This window comes from Salmo salar, chromosome 01 (genome assembly GCF_965601325.2).
Source record: "Salmo salar chromosome 01, fSalSal1, whole genome shotgun sequence".
In the NCBI taxonomy this organism is placed as follows: domain Eukaryota; kingdom Metazoa; phylum Chordata; class Actinopteri; order Salmoniformes; family Salmonidae; genus Salmo; species Salmo salar.
The window spans coordinates 92,075,281-92,093,230 of record NC_138291.1 but is presented as its reverse complement, the minus strand read 5'-3'; the positions used below and the strand labels follow the sequence as shown (position 1 = coordinate 92,093,230).

The 17,950-nt window shown below is 48.4% G+C and overlaps 1 protein-coding gene across 1 annotated transcript in view; it reads left to right on the top strand.

The window, feature by feature from the left end:
* LOC106610076 (fascin-2) overlaps nucleotides 1-17,950 on the top strand; it is a 42,902-nt gene that overhangs the window by 10,189 nt on the left and 14,763 nt on the right. Inside the window, exon 3 of the mRNA XM_082978144.1 lies at nucleotides 14,189-14,345. Coding sequence (XP_082834270.1) covers nucleotides 14,189-14,345 — 157 coding nt within the window. The remainder of the gene's footprint in view (nucleotides 1-14,188; nucleotides 14,346-17,950) is intronic.

Below are 17,950 nucleotides of genomic sequence, written 5' to 3'. Positions count from 1 at the left end.
TATCAAATCATAGACTTAATTATAATATAATAACACACAGAAATACGAGCCTTAGGTCATGAATATGGTCAAATCCTGAAACTATAATTTCGAAAACAAAAAGTTTATTCTTTCAGTGAAGTGCGGAACCGTTCCGTATTTTATCTAACGGGTGGCATCCATAAGTCTAAATATTGCTGTTACATTGCACAACCTTCAATGTTATGTCATAATTCCGTACAATTCTGGCAAATTAGTTCGCAACGAGCCAGGCGGCCCAAACTGTTGCATATACCCTGACTCTGCATGCAATGAATGCAAGAGAAGTGACACAATTTCCCTAGTTTAATATAGCCTGCTACCATGAATTTCTTTTAATTAAATATGCAGTTTAAAAAAAATAGACTTCTGTGTATTGATTTTAAGAAAGGCATTGATGTTTATAGTTAGGTACATTCGTGCAATGATTGTGTTTTTTTCGCAAATGCACTTTTGTTAAATCATCCCCCGTTTGGCGAAGTTGGCTGTCTTTGTTAGGAAGAAATGGTCTTCACACAGTTCGCAACGAGCCAGGCGGCCCAAACTGCTGCATATACCCTGACTCTGTTGCCCAAAACGCAAGAGAAGTGACACAATTTCCCTAGTTAAAAGAAATTCATGTTAGCATGCAATATTAACTAAATATGCAGATTTAAAAATATATACTTGTGTATTGATTTTAAGAAAGGCATTGATGTTTATGGTTAGGTACACATTGGTGCAATGACAGTGCTATTTTTGCGAATGCGCTTGTTAAATCACCCGTTTGTCGAAGTAGGCTGTGATTCAATGATAAATTAACAGGCACCGCATCGATTATATGCAATGCAGGACAAGCTAGATAAACTAGTAATATCATCAACCATGTGTAGTGATTATGTTAAGATTGATTGTTTTTTTATAAGATACGTTTAATACTAGCTAGCACCTTACCTTGGCTCCTTGCTGCACTCGCATAACAGGTAGTCAGCCTGCCATGCAGTCTCCTCGTGAAGAGCAATGTAATCAGCCATAATCAGTGTCCAAAAATGCTGATTACCGATTGCTATGAAAACTTGAAATCGACCCTAATTAATCGGCCATTCCAATTAATCTGTCGACCTCTAGTTGAGTTCCCCAGTAGTCAATATACAGCGCAGGGTCTTGTCCTTTTTCTCCACGAAGAAGAAGCCTGCGCCGGCGGGAGAAAAAGAGGGACGGATAAATCCAGCAGCTAGGGAGTCCCCAATGTAGGTATCCATAGCCTTAGTCTCCAGTCCCGACAGAGAGTACAGACCTTCCCTGTGACATATTCCTGGGGACTCGGAAGGCCCCCCGGGAGGTGTTCAGCAAGGCCCGGGGTGGCGTGGTACTAGGGAGAAGGTCAATCCACAGTCATAGGGAAGGTGCGGCGGAAGTGACGTGGCCTGGGCCTTGCTGAACACCTCCCGGGGGCCTTCCGAGTCCCCAGGAATATGTCACAGGGAAGGTTGTGCTGACTTCAGGCAATGGGCGTGGCAGAACGGGCTCCAGCCCATGATGGCACCAGTAGACGAGTCAACTTCTATGGGCTACGTGGGACGCTAACATGAAATATCAGGGCGGCAAATTCAAAACAACAAAATCTTATAATTCAAATTTCTCAAACATACAACTATTTTACACCATTTTAAAGATACACTTGTCCTTAATCCAACCACATTGTCTGATTTCAAAAAGGCTTTACGGCGAAAGCATAACATTAGATTATGTTAGGACAGTGCCAACACAAGAAAAACCACACAGCCATTTTCCAAGCAGGAGAGGGGTCACAAAAACCAGAAATACAGCTAAAATTAAGCCCTAACCTTTGACGATCTTCATCAGATCACACTCCTAGGACTCAATGTTACACAATACATGTATGTTTTGTTCGATAAAGTTCATATTTATATCCAAAAAAAAACATTTTACATTGGCGCGTGATGTTCAGAAAATATTTTGCCTCCAAAACTGCCGGTGAATCAGCACAACAATTTACAAAAATACTCATCATAAACTTTGATAAAATATTAAACTGTTATCATAAGATTCATAGATAAACATATTTTTAATGCAACCGCTGTGACAGATTTCAAAAAAGCTTCACGGGGAAAGCACACTTTGCAATAATCTGAGTACGGCGCTCAGAAAAATACATCAGGTAATACAGATACCCGCCATTTTGGAGTCATCTAAAATCATAAACAGCATTATAAATATTCACTTTCCTTTGATGATCTTCATCAGAAGGCACTTCCAGGAATCCCAGGTTCACAATAAATGTTGTTTTGTTCGATAAAGTCCATAATTTATGTCCAAATACCTCCTTGTTGTTTGCGTGTTCAGTAAGCTACTCCAAATGTAGGAAGCGCGCTGAAAATTTCATGACGAAAAGTCAAAGAAAGTTCTATTTACGTTCGTAGAAACATGTCAAACGTTGTATAACATCAATATTTAGGGCCTTTTTAACATAAAACTTCAATAATATTCCAACCGGACGATTCCATTGTCTTGAAAAACGTTATGGAACACAGCTACCTCATCACGTGAATGTGCGTCAATGAACTCATGTCATTTTCTGAGTCACCAACTTCCCGGCCTTCTTGTTAGCTCTCTGTTCACTGCAAGGTTCTAAAGACTGTTGACATCTAGTGGAAGCCTTAGGAAGTGCAAAATGAACCCTAAGTCACTGTGTGTTAGATAGGCAATGACTTGAAAAGACTACAAGCATCAGATTTCCCACTTTCTGGTTGGATGTTTCTCAGGTTTTTGCCTGCCATATGAGCTCTGTTATACTCACAGACATCATTCAAACAGTTTTAAAATCTTCAGAGTGTTTTCTATCCAAATCTACTAATAATATGAAAATATTTGACTCTGGGCCCGAGTATAAGGCAGTTTACTCTGGGCACGCTTTTCATCCGAAATCGAAAATACTGCCCCCTATACCTTAAACAGTTAATGAGGGGATTGTGTCATTGGAGCCAGGAGAATCCCAATACCACGGGAATCAGAGGGTACTTGATGAGCAGGAACTGGATAGCCTCGCTATGGTTCCCTGACACCCATAGGTGAATGGGAGTGGTGTTGTGGGTGACTAGGGCCTCTAGAGCGCCCGTCCAGCGCTCTAACGTCCATGGGAATGGAGAGGGGCTGAGTGGGGATGTTCAGCTTGGACGCCAGGGTAGCGTCCAAAAAAACTATTGTCGGCCCCAGAGTCAATGAGAACCCGGAGAGATTTGGACTGGTCTCCCCACAGCAGAATGGCATGAAAATGGGTGGGAGCAGTGGAAGCAGGAACGTTCTCCACATGGCCCACCAGAGTCCTTGCTCCTGCCGGTGAGCCTGGCTTCTTTAGAGGACAAGAGGGCACGAAATGACCAAGAGTCCCGCAAAACAGACAACTGTTCATGTCGATCCTGTATTGCCATTCCGCTGGCAACAGCCCAGCTCTACCTAGTGGCATAGGCTCAGGAAGCGGTGATTCGGACGTTTTCAGCAGCCCTCGGGGCAGGTCGGGAAGCCTCAGGTCCTCTCGGCAACGAGACCGTCAAGGAGCTTCCAGGTTGTCTCGGAGGCAAGGTGGGATCCCTGGGTGTGCAAGCAAAATCAAATTCCCTCTCCCTCCGTCGTTCCTGTAGTCGGCCATCGATTCAGATGGTCAAAGCGATGAGGGAATCGAGATCCGTAGGTAACTCCTCAGCAGCAAGCTCGTCCTTGACCTCCTCCGAGATGTCTTGCAGGAACATATCGAACAGTGCTTCCTGGTTCCAAGCACTCTCCGCTGCCAACGTGCGGAAATCCACCGCATAGTCAGCCATACTGCAGGCACCCTGCTGAAGCTAGATTAGTCTTTAGGCAGCTTCCCTCCCGGAGAACAGGGCGTAAAAAACCTTCTTCACCTCTGCCACGAATCCCTCCAGACTAATGCATATGGCTGGCTGCTGTTCCCATACAGCAGTAGCCCAGGTGAGAGCCCTCACGGACATCAGCATGACGAAATAGGCTATCTTGGAGCCATCCGAGGGGAAGGAGGACGGCTGAAGCTCGGAAATGAGGGCACACTGAGCTAGAAATGCCCGACAGGTGCTCAACTCTTCGTTGAAGCATTCCGGGGGGGTAAACGGGGCTCCCGAGAAGGTGGAGTGGCCGATGAGGCGGCACTGCCAGCAGCTGGGTTACTGAGGTTTTACTGAGGGGCTGTGGGGTTACCACCATGGTAGGCTGCACCCCAGACAACCCGCGGAATTGCTCCAGCAAACCGTTCAATGCCCAGTCATGGTGTTCAGCCATGGGGGATTCCCCTCCAAAAGGCCACGAAGCAGTTCCTCATGACTCCCTATGGTGGCTCCTTGGGAGGAGATGGCGTCGCGCAGCTGGCCCGGGTCTGCTGGGTCAGTCATGGCCAGTTAGTACAATCGGGTATCAAGGTAAGACCCAGATGCAGACTGTGTGAAGTAACAATGTTTATTACAGCAACAGGGGCAAAGGTACAGGACGGCTGGTAGGCTCAGGGTCAGGTCAGGCAGAGGTCGGTAATCCAGAGGTGGTGCAAACGTACAGGACGGCAGGCAGGCTCAGGGTCAGGGTCAGGCAGAGTGGTCAGGCGGGTGGGTACAGGGTCAGGACAGGCAAGGGTCAAAAACCAGGAGGATGAGAAAAGAGAGACTGGGGAAAAGCAGGCGCTGACACAAAAACGCTGGTTGGCTTGACAAAAAGACGAACTGGCAACAGACAAACAGAGAACACAGGTATAAATACACAGGGGATAATGGGGAAGATGGCGACACCTGGGGGGGGGGGGGACAAGCACAAAGACAGATGAAACAGATCAGGGTGTGACAGTGTCATTAGATTTGGGGTGCGGTTGCGGGGGTCCCCCGCTGAAGTTTGAATACCACTAATCAGATGTTCAGTGTACAGTCTGTGTGTTTGATGCTGGGGTATTTGGCCCATGCCTCTTGCTCTGAGGTAAAGATGCGGGGTAGTGTTACTCCAACCTGAGGGTTGGAACTGTAGCTGTGGTTCATTGTTCCTGGTTAGTGCTACGATCTGCAACAACCAAATGGCTGAGTGAGACGAGCAGAAAGTGATGACCTCGAGGCCTGAGGACTATAGGAAACATCAGGGAAGATATGCCGATGACCAGTGGAGTAGTGGAGGGTAAACGCAAATGAACGCAGTTTACATACCTTTTTTTTGCCAGGACAGTTTACCCACCTGTTGCAGAATAATGCATAAAAAATATAGGGAGTGTTACTTTTTTTTTACCGCAACCAGCAATCAGAGTTTACCCACATGTTTACCCACCTGTTGTTTACCCACCTGTTTACCCACCTGTTGTATTCCCACTACATCTCTCTACCCCCAAGCCATAAGACTCCTGAACAGCTAATCAAAGGGCTACCCAGACCCCTCTTTTACACCGCTGCTATTCTCTGTTTATTATCTATCCATAGTCACTTTAACTCTACCTACATGTACATATTACCTCAATACCCCGCACATTGACTCTGTACCGGTACACCCTGTATATAGCCTCGCTTCTTATTTTACTGCTGCTGTTTAATTATTTACTTTTATTTTATATTTTCTACTTATGTATTTTTTACTTAACACTTCTTTTTTTAAGTGTTAAAGTCTTAAAGTCTTTAAAGTCTTAAAGCATTGTTGGTTAAGGGCTTGTAAGTAAGCATTTCACTGTAAGGTCTACAACTGTTGTATTCGGCGCATGTGACAAATACAATTTCATTTGATTTACTAGTGCTGACAGACACTCATACGGGGTACACACAAGCTTTCTCGCTCGCAGACACACACATAAAAACTCACACATACACACTTTCCCTCCCTCTCCATCTTGTACCTACAAACATGTACTACACACACACTCTTTCACAAACACAAGCTTTCTCTTTCTCTTTCTCTCCAACACACACTGTATTGGTGAGTGGTGAGGTGCAGAGTGTGTTAAATAATTTATAGCGCCAGGGCGGTTGATCATTGAAGGTGGGGGGTCTGTTATCAGAAATCCAAGCCCTGCTCTAATTCAAGCTCTGGGTCTCTGGCCCACACCACACCGGGAACACAGCCGGTAGCAACTCAGCCCACAAATCAGAAAGTCAGCTGGGTCAGTCAGTCAGCCACAGACCCCAGCCCAGGGATGGAGATAAAGGAGGTTGAGAAGGGGACCCAGGGAGAGAACTGGGAAGAGAATAAAGGAGGAAAGGCAAGGGCAAGGGAGGAAAAAGGGGGCATGGTGAAGGGCGAGAGAACGGGGAAAGGTGAGGGTTAGAAAAGGAGAGACTGTAGGGGAAAGCAAGGGAGAGGGTGGGGAGAGAGGGATAGACTGTATGCATAAGAGAGAGAACAGAGAGGAGGAGACAGAGAGAGAGAGAGAGAGAGGAGGAGAGAGAGAGAGAACAGAGAGGAGGAGAGGTAGCAGAGGAAGAGAGAGAGAGAGAGAAGAGAGGAGGAAAGAGAGGAAAAGGAGGAGAGAGAGCAGAGAAGAGGAGAGAGAGAGCAGAGAGGAGGAGGAGATAGCAGAGAGGAGGAGAGAGAGAACAGAGAGGAGGAGAGAGAGAACAGAGAGGAGGAGAGAGAGAACAGAGAGAACAGAGGAGGAGAGGTAGCAAAGAGGAGGAGAGAGAGCAGAGAGGAGGAGAGAGAGGGCAGAGAGGAGGAGAGAGAGGGCAGAGAGGAGGGCAGAGAGGAGGAGAGAGGTAGCAGAGAGGAGAGAGAGATAGCAGAGAGGAGAGAGAACAGAGAGGAGGAGAGAAAGAGCAGAGGAGGAGAGAGAGAACAAAGGAGGAGAGAGAGCAGGGGAGAAGAGAGAGCAGAGAGGAGGAGAGAGAACATAGAGGAGGAGAGAGAGAACAACGGAGGAGAGATAGCAGAGAGGAGGAGAGAGAGCAGAGGAGGAGAGAGAGAACAAAGGAGGAGAGAGAGAGCAGAGGAGGAGAGAGAGCAGAGAGGAGGAGAGAGAGAAAAGAGGAGAGATAGCAGAGAGATGGAGGAGATCGCAGAGAGGAGGAGATCGCAGAGAGGAGGAGAGAAAGAGCAGAGAGGAGGAGGAGCGAGAGAGCTATCTATCTCTCTCTCTCAGAAACTGACTTTATACTTCTCTCTCTCTTCAAGCCAACTCCTCTTTTTTGGCTTCTCTCTCCTGCCTTCCCTCTCTCTTTCTGTTAACGCGTCCATGTGGTGTGTGTGCATCAAATCTGTTATCATGTCTGTCATCACCTCTCTGTCCTCCCTGGGGTACACTGATCTTCTCTGGCCGGAAAATGGAAGAGAGACGAACGCTCAAATACACACACACACACACACACACACACACACACACACACACACACACACACACACACACACACACACACACACACACACACACACACACACACACACACACACACACACACACACACACACACACACACACACACACACACAAACACACACACACACACACAATCCTGGCACAGTCTGATAGACAGATGAAGGATGTAGTGAAATAAATAAAGTGAAAAAAACGAGAATAGCAGACATGGAGGAGAGCAAGTGAGAAAGATACAAAGGGGAGAGAGGGATGGAGAGAGGGATTGAGAGAGGAGGAGGGGGACAGTGGGCCACCTTACCATTAATAATGGGTGGCAGAGAAACTCTCTGATGGATTAGCCGGTCCTGATCCAGTTTAGGGTGGGCAGGCAGGTGGATGTGCTTCCAGGTAGGCCAACTCCAGGAAAGTGGAGATGGGTCTGGGGTCTGTTCCCAACCTTACACTAGACTAATGCAGCACAAGGGGATGTGTGAAATGGCTAGTGGTTTTCAAACCTCTCCTCAGGGACCCCCAGCTGTTCCATTTGAACTATTCCATGGCTAGCACACTTGATTCAACTTGTCAACTAATAATCAAGCCCTTGAGGAGGTGAATCAGGTCGGCTAGTTCAGGATTACAACAAAATTGCTAAACGTCTGGGCATCCCCTAGTAAAGGTGTGAAACCACTGCCCTGGGCTGTGTAGCAGTTAGTGTGCAACACCAGGCCACCATCTAAATGGCAGCATCTGGTATACTGGACTAACCATGGAGACAGCAAAGCCTTTCAAGATATCAGATAGGTATATCATCTTCTATTAATGGCCCCTGATTCCTGTCTTCTTCCTCTCTCATTCTGTCCTCCTTTCTCTCCTCTTTCTTTCTAGATGGGCTGTAGTGTGATCACAGCTGAGCTCCGTAAACTGTTATGGTGATGATGTGCTGTGAAATGGACAATAAAGCGTGACGCACTGCTGAGATGAGAATCCGATCAAACAAACTAGCCCTGGTGATAAGATAGAGGAGAGGTTTTTACACTCCTGTACTGGGGGATAGGCTTATAGTTGCTTTAGAAACCTCAGTGTAACTTAGGAGGACCCCAGTGTATGAGACTGGTTAGTCAAGTGAAGGGGCTGACAGAATCTGCCTAAATCAAATCACATTGTATTTGTCACATGCGCCGAATACAGCAGGTGTAACCTTTACAGTGAAATGCTTAAATGTGTGCATGCCTGTGTCCGTTGGTGTGCATGCAAATTAAAGCCGGTGGTTGGTGTGGAAGCGTCGGCCTCTCCCACTGAGCATGGACCAAACAATCTGCTCTTTTTTCTTATTCTTTTTTTCCCTTCCCTCTTTCATTTGCGGATTGAATGGATTGGCAGATTGGCACTCCAAAGCTCCTTAGAGCATGGCCCCACTGGGAGAGAGAGAGGGGGATAGAGACGGGAGGAGGAGTGGATGGGGGATAGATAGAGATGGGAGGAGGAGTGGATGGGGGATAGATAGAGATGGGAGGAGGAGTGGATGGGGATAGATAGAGACGGGAAGAGGAGTGGACGGGGATAGATAGAGACGGGAAGAGGAGTGGACGGGGATAGATAGAGACGGGAGGAGGAGTGGATGGGGGATAGATAGAGACGGGAGGAGGAGTGGATGGGGGATAGATAGAGACTGGAAGAGGAGTGGACGGGGATAGATAGAGACGGGAGGAGGAGTGGACGGGGATAGATAGAGACGGGAGGAGGAGTGGATGGGGGATAGATAGAGACGGGAAGAGGAGTGGACGGGGATAGATAGAGACGGGAGGAGGAGTGGACGGGGATAGATAGAGACGGGAGGAGGAGTGGACGGGGATAGATTGAGACGGGAGGAGGAGTGGACGGGGATAGATAGAGACGGGAGGAGGAGTGGACGAGGATAGATTGAGATGGGAGGAGGAGTGGACGGGATAGATAGAGACGGGAGGAGGAGTGGACGGGGATAGATTGAGACGGGAGGAGGAGTGGACGGGGATAGATAGAGACGGGAGGAGGAGTGGACGGGGATAGATAGAGACGGGAGGAGGAGTGGATGGGGATAGATAGAGAAGGGAGGAGGAGTGGACGGGGATAGATAGAGACGGGAGGAGGAGTGGACGGGGATAGATAGAGACGGGAGGAGGAGTGGATGGGGGATAGATAGAGACGGGAGGAGGAGTGGACGGGGATAGATAGAGACGGGAAGAGGAGTGGACGGGGATAGATAGAGACGGGGATAGATAGAGACGGGAGGAGGAGTGGATGGGGATAGATAGAGAAGGGAGGAGGAGTGGACGGGGATAGATAGAGACGGGAGGAGGAGTGGACGGGGATAGATAGAGAAGGGAGGAGGAGTGGACGGGGGATAGATAGCGAAGGGAGGAGGAGTGGACGGGGATAGACAGAGACGGGAGGAGGAGTGGACGGGGATAGATAGAGACGGGAGGAGGAGTGGACGGGGATAGATAGAGACGGGAGGAGGAGTGGACGGGGGATAGATAGAGACGGGAGGAGGAGTGGACGGGGGATAGATAGAGAAGGGAGGAGGAGTGGATGGGGATAGATAGAGACGGGAGGAGGAGTGGACGGGGGATAGATAGAGACAGGAGGAGGAGTGGACGGGGATAGATAGAGACGGGAGGAGGAGTGGACGGGGATAGATAGAGACAGGAGGAGCAGTGGACGGGGATAGATAGAGACGGGAGGAGGAGTGGACGGGGATAGATAGAGACGGGAGGAGGAGTGGACGGGGGATAGATAGAGACGGGAGGAGGAGTGGACGGGGATAGATAGAGACGGGAGGAGGAGTGGACGGGGATAGATAGAGACGGGAGGAGGAGTGGACGGGGATAGATAGAGACGGGAGGAGGAGTGGATGGGGATAGATAGAGACGGGAGGAGGAGTGGACGGGGATAGATAGAGAAGGGAGGAGAAGTGGACGGGGATAGATAGAGACGGGAGGAGGAGTGGACGGGGATAGATAGAGAAGGGAGGAGGAGTGGACGGGGATAGATAGCGAAGGGAGGAGGAGTGGACGGGGATAGATAGAGACGGGAGGAGGAGTGGATGGGGATAGATAGAGAAGGGAAGAGGAGTGGATGGGGGATAGATAGAGACGGGAGGAGGAGTGGACGGGGATAGATAGAGACGGGAGTAGGAGTGGACGGGGATAGATAGAGAAGGGAGGAGGAGTGGACGGGGATAGATAGAGAAGGGAGGAGGAGTGGATGGGGGATAGATAGAGACGGGAGGAGGAGTGGACGGGGATAGATAGAGACGGGAGTAGGAGTGGACGGGGATAGATAGAGACGGGAGTAGTAGTGGACGGGGATAGATAGAGACGGGAGTAGGAGTGGACGGGGATAGATAGAGAAGGGAGGAGGAGTGGATGGGGATAGATAGAGAAGGGAGGATGAGTGGATGGGGGATAGATAGAGACGGGAGGAGGAGTGGACGGGGATAGATAGAGAAGGGAGGAGGAGTGGATGGGGATAGATAGAGAAGGGAGGAGGAGTGGATGGGGGATAGATAGAGACGGGAGGAGGAGTGGACGGGGGATAGATGGGTAAGGGATCTGTGTCATTAAAGGATTAACAAAATGATTTAAGGATATTCTGGGATACGTCTAATGTTGGCGTGAGCCCTCCACAATCTGTTTCACCAGGGCTTTGTTGTGGTGTTGTGCTATTGTTTGTTTCCTAATACAAACCACAACATGGATACCACGAAAAAGGCTAACATTTTGTGTTGAACATTAATGAATTAATGGGTTAATTGTTTACAGCATGGGCAAATCAAACTGCCTGTTTTGGTCACAAAGGGCTAGTGATGTGTGTGTGTGTGTGTGGTGTGTGTGTGTGTGTGTGTGTGTGTGTGTGTGTGTGTGTGTGTGTGTGTGTGTGTGTGTGTGTGTGTGTGTGTGTGTGTGTGTGTGTGTGTGTGTGTGTGTGTGTATTTATATTCTGGATTCTGACACATTCTATACTGTCTATACACACCATGTATTTATATTCTGGATTCTGACACATTCTATACTGTCTATACATACCGTGTATATATATTCTGGATTCTGACACATTCTCACTCTAATATATCTACTCTGGATTGTTATTTCTGTTTTGATTTTATTTGTATTGTATTTTCAAGACATTCTATTGCACTGTTTGAGCTAGTAAATAAGCATTTTGCTGCACTTGCTATAACACCTGCAAATCTGAGTACATGACCAATAAACTTTGATTTGATTGGATGGACCTGTTTCAAGCCACATGTTTTTATTGGTCAGTGTGTAAAGGCCTCCTAAAAAGATGTGCTATGTGGCTAAAGTACGGTTTTAGGTAACTAAGGCGGTTTTCAATCCAGAGAATAAATAAGGAATGTACAGTAGACTAGTGAATGGCTTTCAAGCTCTACTAAACTATATTGAACAAAAATATAAAAGCAACATGTAAAGTGTTAGTCCCATGTTTCCTGAGCTGAAATAAAAGATCCCAGAAATGTTCCAAATACACAAAAAGCTTATTTCTCTCAAATGTTGTGCAGAAATTTGTTTACATCCCTGTTAGTGAGCATTTCTCCTTTGCCAAGATAATCCATCCACCTGACAGTTGTGGAATATCAAGAAGCTGATTAAACAAGATGATCATTACACAGGTGAACCTTATGCTGGGACAATAAAAAGCCACTCTAAAATCAGCTATTTTGTCACACACACAATGCCACAGATGTCTCAAGTTTTGAGGGAGCGTGCAATAGGCATGCTGACTGCAGGAAAGTCCACCAGAGCTGTTGCCAGATAATTGAATGTTTATTTCTCTACCATAAGCCACCTCCAACATTGTTTTGGAGAATTTGGCAGTATGTCCAACCCGGCCTCACAACCACAGACCACGTGTGTGGCATTATGTGAGCAAGTGGTTTTCTGATGCCAACGTTGCGAACAGAGTGCCCCATGGTGGTGGTGGGGTTATGATATGGGCAGGCATAAGCTACCGACAACAAACGATGGCAATTTGAATGCACAGAGATAACATGACGAGATCGTGCCATTTATCTGCCGCCATCACCTCATGTTTCAGCATGAAACATATAGTCGGGCAGCAGGTATCCTAGTGGTTAGAGCGTTGGGCCATTAACCGAAAGGTTGCTAGATTGAATCCCCGAGCTGACAAGGGAAAAAAATCTGTCATTCTGCCCATGAACAAGGCAGTTAACCCACTGTTCCTAGGCCATCATTGCAAATAAGAATTTGTTATTAACTGACTTGCCTAAGAAAATAAATAATGCGAAAGGATCTGTACACAATTCCTGGAAGCTGAAGATGTCCCAGTTCTTCCATGGCTTGCATACTCACCAGACATGTCACCCATTGAGCATGTTTGGGATGCTCTGGATCAACATGTACAACAGCATGTTCCAGCAACTTTGCACAGCCATTGAGAGGAGTGGGACAACAGCCTGATCAACTCTTTGCAAAGGAGATGATGATCCACACCCCTATATATTTTTTGGAAGGTATCTTTGACCAACAGATGCACATCTATATTCCCAGTCATGTGAAATCCATAGATTAGGGCCTAATTAATGTATTTTAATTGACGGATTTCCCTATATGAACTGTAACTCAGTAAAATCTTTGAAATTGTTGCATGTTGCATTTTTATTTTGTTTCAGTATGTAATTAATGTTAATGCTATTAGCATTCGGCATAATGGACAGAGGTTTTTAACAGTATAGTGAGTCATCCACACGTGTTAGTTTAAGAGTGTTTGCCCATAGATTTCAGACAGCCTGTAATGACGGCCTTTTAGGCCTAGGTGTCCCGCTAGCTTAAACATTTAGGTACATATAAGTGTCTTATATCGGTTGAAAGCTTAAATTCTTGTGAATCTAACGGCACTGTCCAATTTACAGTAGCTATTACAGAAAAAACATGCCATGCAATTGTTTGAGGACGGCGCCCCACATCAAAATATTTTTCCACCGGCACAGGTTTCATAAATTTACAAATAGCGATTAAATATTCACTTACGTTTTGAAAATATTCCTCTGATTTCTCATCCAAATGGTCCCAGCTATAACATGTAGTGTTGTTTTGTTAGATAAAACCCTTCTTTATATCCCAAAAGGTCTGTTTAGTTGGCGCCATCGATTTGAGTAATCCACTCGTTCAACATGCAGAGAAAGGAATCCGAAAATCTACCCCTAAACTTTGTTTCAACAAGTCAAAATAAGTTTCTATTTACTCCTCAGATACCCTAAAATGTAATCAAACTATAATATTTCTTGCGGAAAGAAGTATGTTCAATAGGAAAATGATTTTAGCAGGTCCTGTCTTCATGGCGCACGCAAACACGAATTTCCAAGACTGTGTCTCTGTACTAAAACTGATTTTTCTCATTTGTTTTTGAAATTACAAGCCTGGAACCCTGAACATAGACTGCTGACACCCTGTGGAAGCCATAGGAATAGAAATGTAGAAATGTCTTTATACTTGCCATTCTAAGAGGATGGTCTCTCAAAAACAAAAATCTGGTTGGTTTTTCTTTGGATTTTCTCCTATCATATCTATTGTGCTATATTCTCCTACATTATTTTAACATTTCTACAAACTTCAAAGTGTTTTCTTTCCAATGGTACCAATTATATGCATATCCTGACTTCAGGGCCTGAGCAACAGGCAGTTTACTTTGGGCACATCATTCAGGCGGAAATGGAGAAAGAAGGGGCCTAGCCCTAAGAATTAGGGTATCAATAAAACTTTCAGTTGGATTGATTTCGGACTGAACATATCAGAAAAGGAACTTAACTGATGTCGCACCTCTGGCCCCTCCCAGGAGTGAGCATCTCGGCCAATCAGGAGGACGAGACGGACCTGGAGACGTTCCAGATGGAGATAGACAAGGACAGCAAGAAGTGTCTGTTCCGGACTAATGAGGGGAAATACTGGGCCCTAGTGACCCATGGAGGCATCCAGACTACAGCCACAGAGAGGTAACCCTAACCTTAGCCCTAGCTCCAGCTGCAACCCTTACCCTAGCTCCAGCTGCAACCCTAACCCTAGCTCCAGCTGCAAATCTAACCCTATCTCCAGCTGCAACCCTAGGCCTAGCTTCAGCTGCAACCCTAACCCTATCTCCAGCTGCAATCCTAACCCTAGCTTCAGCTGCAACCCTAACCCTATCTCCAGCTGCAACCCTAACCCTAGCATCAGCTGCAAATCTAACCCTATCTCCAGCTGCAACCCTAACCCTAGCTCCAGCTGCAAACCTAACCCTAGCTCCAGTTGCAAATCTAACCCTATCTCCAGCTGCATATCTAACCCTATCTCCAGCTGCAACCCTAACCCTAGCTTCAGCTGCAACCCTAACCCTATCTCCAGCTGCAACCCCAACTCTAGCTCCAGCCTCAACCCTAACCCTATCTCCAGCTGCAACCCTAACCCTAGCTCCAGCTGCAACCCTAACCCTATCTCCAGCTGCAACCCTAACCTTAGCTCCAGCTGCAACCCTAACCCTAGCTCCAGCCGCAACCCTAACCCTAGCTCCAGCTGCAACCCTAACCCTAGCTCCAGCTGCAACCCTAACACTAGCTCCAGCCGTAACCCTAACCCTAGCTCCAGCCGTAACCCTAACCCTAGCTCCAGCTGCAACCCTAACCCTAGCTCCAGCTGCAAATCTAACCCTAGCTCCAGCTGCAACCCTAACTCTACCTCCAGCTGCAACCCTAACCCTAACCCTATCTCCAGCTGCAACCCTAACCCTAGCTTCAGCTGCAACCCTAACCTTAGCTCCAGCTGCAACCCTAACCCTAGCTCCAGCTGCAACCCTAACCCTATCTCCAGCTGCAACCCTAACCCTAGCTCCAGCTGCAACCCTAACCCTAGCTCCAGCTGCAACCCTAACCTTAGCTCCAGCTGCAACCCTAACACTAGCTCCAGCTGCAACCCTAACCCTAGCTTCAGCTGCAAATCTAACCCTATCTCCAGCTGCAACCCTAACCCTAGCTCCAGCTGCAACCCTAACCGTAGCTCCAGTTGCAAATCTAACCCTATCTCCAGCTGCATATCTAACCCTATCTCCAGCTGCAACCCTAACCCTAGCTTGAGCTGCATATCTAACCCTATCTCCAGCTGCAACCCCAACTCTAGCTCCAGCCTCAACCCTAACCCTATCTCCAGCTGCAACCCTAACCCTAGCTCCAGCTGCAACCCTAACCCTATCTCCAGCTGCAACCCTAACCTTAACTTCAGCTGCAACCCTAACCCTAGCTCCAGCCGCAACCCTAACCCTAGCTCCAGCTGCAACCCTAACCCTAGCTCCAGCTGCAACCCTAACCCTAGCTCCAGCCGCAACCCTAACCCTAGCTCCAGCCGTAACCCTAACCCTAGCTCCAGCTGCAACCCTAACCCTAGCTCCAGCTGCAACCCTAACCCTAGCTCCAGCTGCAACCCTAACCCTAGCTCCAGCTGCAACCCTAACCCTAGCTCCAGCTGCAACCCTAACCCTAACCCTATCTCCAGCTGCAACCCTAACCCTAGCTTCAGCTGCAACCCTAACCTTATCTCCAGCTGCAACCCTAACCCTAGCTCCAGCTGCAACCCTAACCCTATCTCCAGCTGCAACCCTAACCCTAGCTCCAGCTGCAACCCTAACCCTAGCTCCAGCTGCAACCCTAACCTTAGCTCCAGCTGCAACCCTAACCCTAGCTCCAGCTGCAACCCTAACCCTAGCTCCAGCTGCAACCCTAACCCTAGCTCCAGCTGCAACCCTAACCCTAGCTCCAGCCGCAACCCTAACCCTAGCTCCAGCCGTAACCCTAACCCTAGCTCCAGCTGCAACCCTAACCCTAGCTCCAGCTGCAAATCTAACCCTAGCTCCAGCTGCAACCTTAACCCTAGCTCCAGCTGCAACCCTAACCCTAACCCTATCTCCAGCTGCAACCCTAACCCTAGCTTCAGCTGCAACCCTAACCCTATCTCCAGTTGCAACCCCAACTCTAGCTCCAGCCTCAACCCTAACCCTAGCTCCAGCTGCAACCCTAACCCTAGCTCCAGCTGCAAATCTAACCCTAGCTCCAGCTGCAACCCTAACCCTAACCCTAGCTCCAGCTGCAACCCTAACCATAGCTCCAGCTGCAACCCTAACCCTAACCCTATCTCCAGCTGCAACCCTAACCCTAGCTCCAGCTGCAACCCTAACCCTAGCTCCAGCTGCAAATCTAACCCTATCTCCAGCTGCAACCCTAGGCCTAGCTTCAGCTGCAACCCTAACCCTATCTCCAGCTGCAATCCTAACCCTAGCTTCAGCTGCAACCCTCACCCTATCTCCAGCTGCAACCTTAACCCTAGCTTCAGCTGCAAATCTAACCCTATCTCCAGCTGCAACCCTAACCCTAGCTCCGGCTGCAACCCTTACCCTAGCTCCAGCTGCAACCCTAACCCTAGCTCCAGCTGCAAATCTAACCCTATCTCCAGCTGCAACCCTAGGCCTAGCTTCAGCTGCAACCCTAACCCTATCTCCAGCTGCAACCCTAACCCTAGCTCCAGCTGCAACCCTAACCCTAGCTCCAGCTGCAACCCTAACCCTAGCTCCAGCTGCAACCCTAACCCTAACCCTATCTCCAGCTGCAACCCTAACCCTAGCTTCAGCTGCAACCCTAACCTTAGCTCCAGCTGCAACCCTAACCCTAGCTCCAGCTGCAACCCTAACCCTATCTCCAGCTGCAACCCTAACCCTAGCTCCAGCTGCAACCCTAACCCTAGCTCCAGCTGCAACCCTAACCTTAGCTCCAGCTGCAACCCTAAACCTAGCTCCAGCTGCAACCCTAACCCTAGCTCCAGCTGCAACCCTAACCCTAGCTCCAGCTGCAACCCTAACCCTAGCTCCAGCCGCAACCCTAACCCTAGCTCCAGCCGTAACCCTAACCCTAGCTACAGCTGCAACCCTAACCCTAGCTCCAGCTGCAAATCTAACCCTAGCTCCAGCTGCAACCTTAACCCTAGCTCCAGCTGCAACCCTAACCCTAACCCTATCTCCAGCTGCAACCCTAACCCTAGCTTCAGCTGCAACCCTAACCCTATCTCCAGTTGCAACCCCAACTCTAGCTCCAGCCTCAACCCTAACCCTAGCTCCAGCTGCAACCCTAACCCTAGCTCCAGCTGCAAATCTAACCCTAGCTCCAGCTGCAACCCTAACCCTAACCCTAGCTCCAGCTGCAACCCTAACCCTAGCTCCAGCTGCAACCCTAACCCTAACCCTATCTCCAGCTGCAACCCTAACCCTAGCTTCAGCTGCAACCCTAACCCTATCTCCAGTTGCAACCCCAACTCTAGCTCCAGCCTCAACCCTAACCCTAGCTCCAGCTGCAACCCTAACCCTAGCTCCAGCTGCAAATCTAACCCTATCTCCAGCTGCAACCCTAGGCCTAGCTTCAGCTGCAACCCTAACCCTATCTCCAGCTGCAATCCTAACCCTAGCTTCAGCTGCAACCCTCACCCTATCTCCAGCTGCAACCTTAACCCTAGCTTCAGCTGCAAATCTAACCCTATCTCCAGCTGCAACCCTAACCCTAGCTCCGGCTGCAACCCTAACCCTATC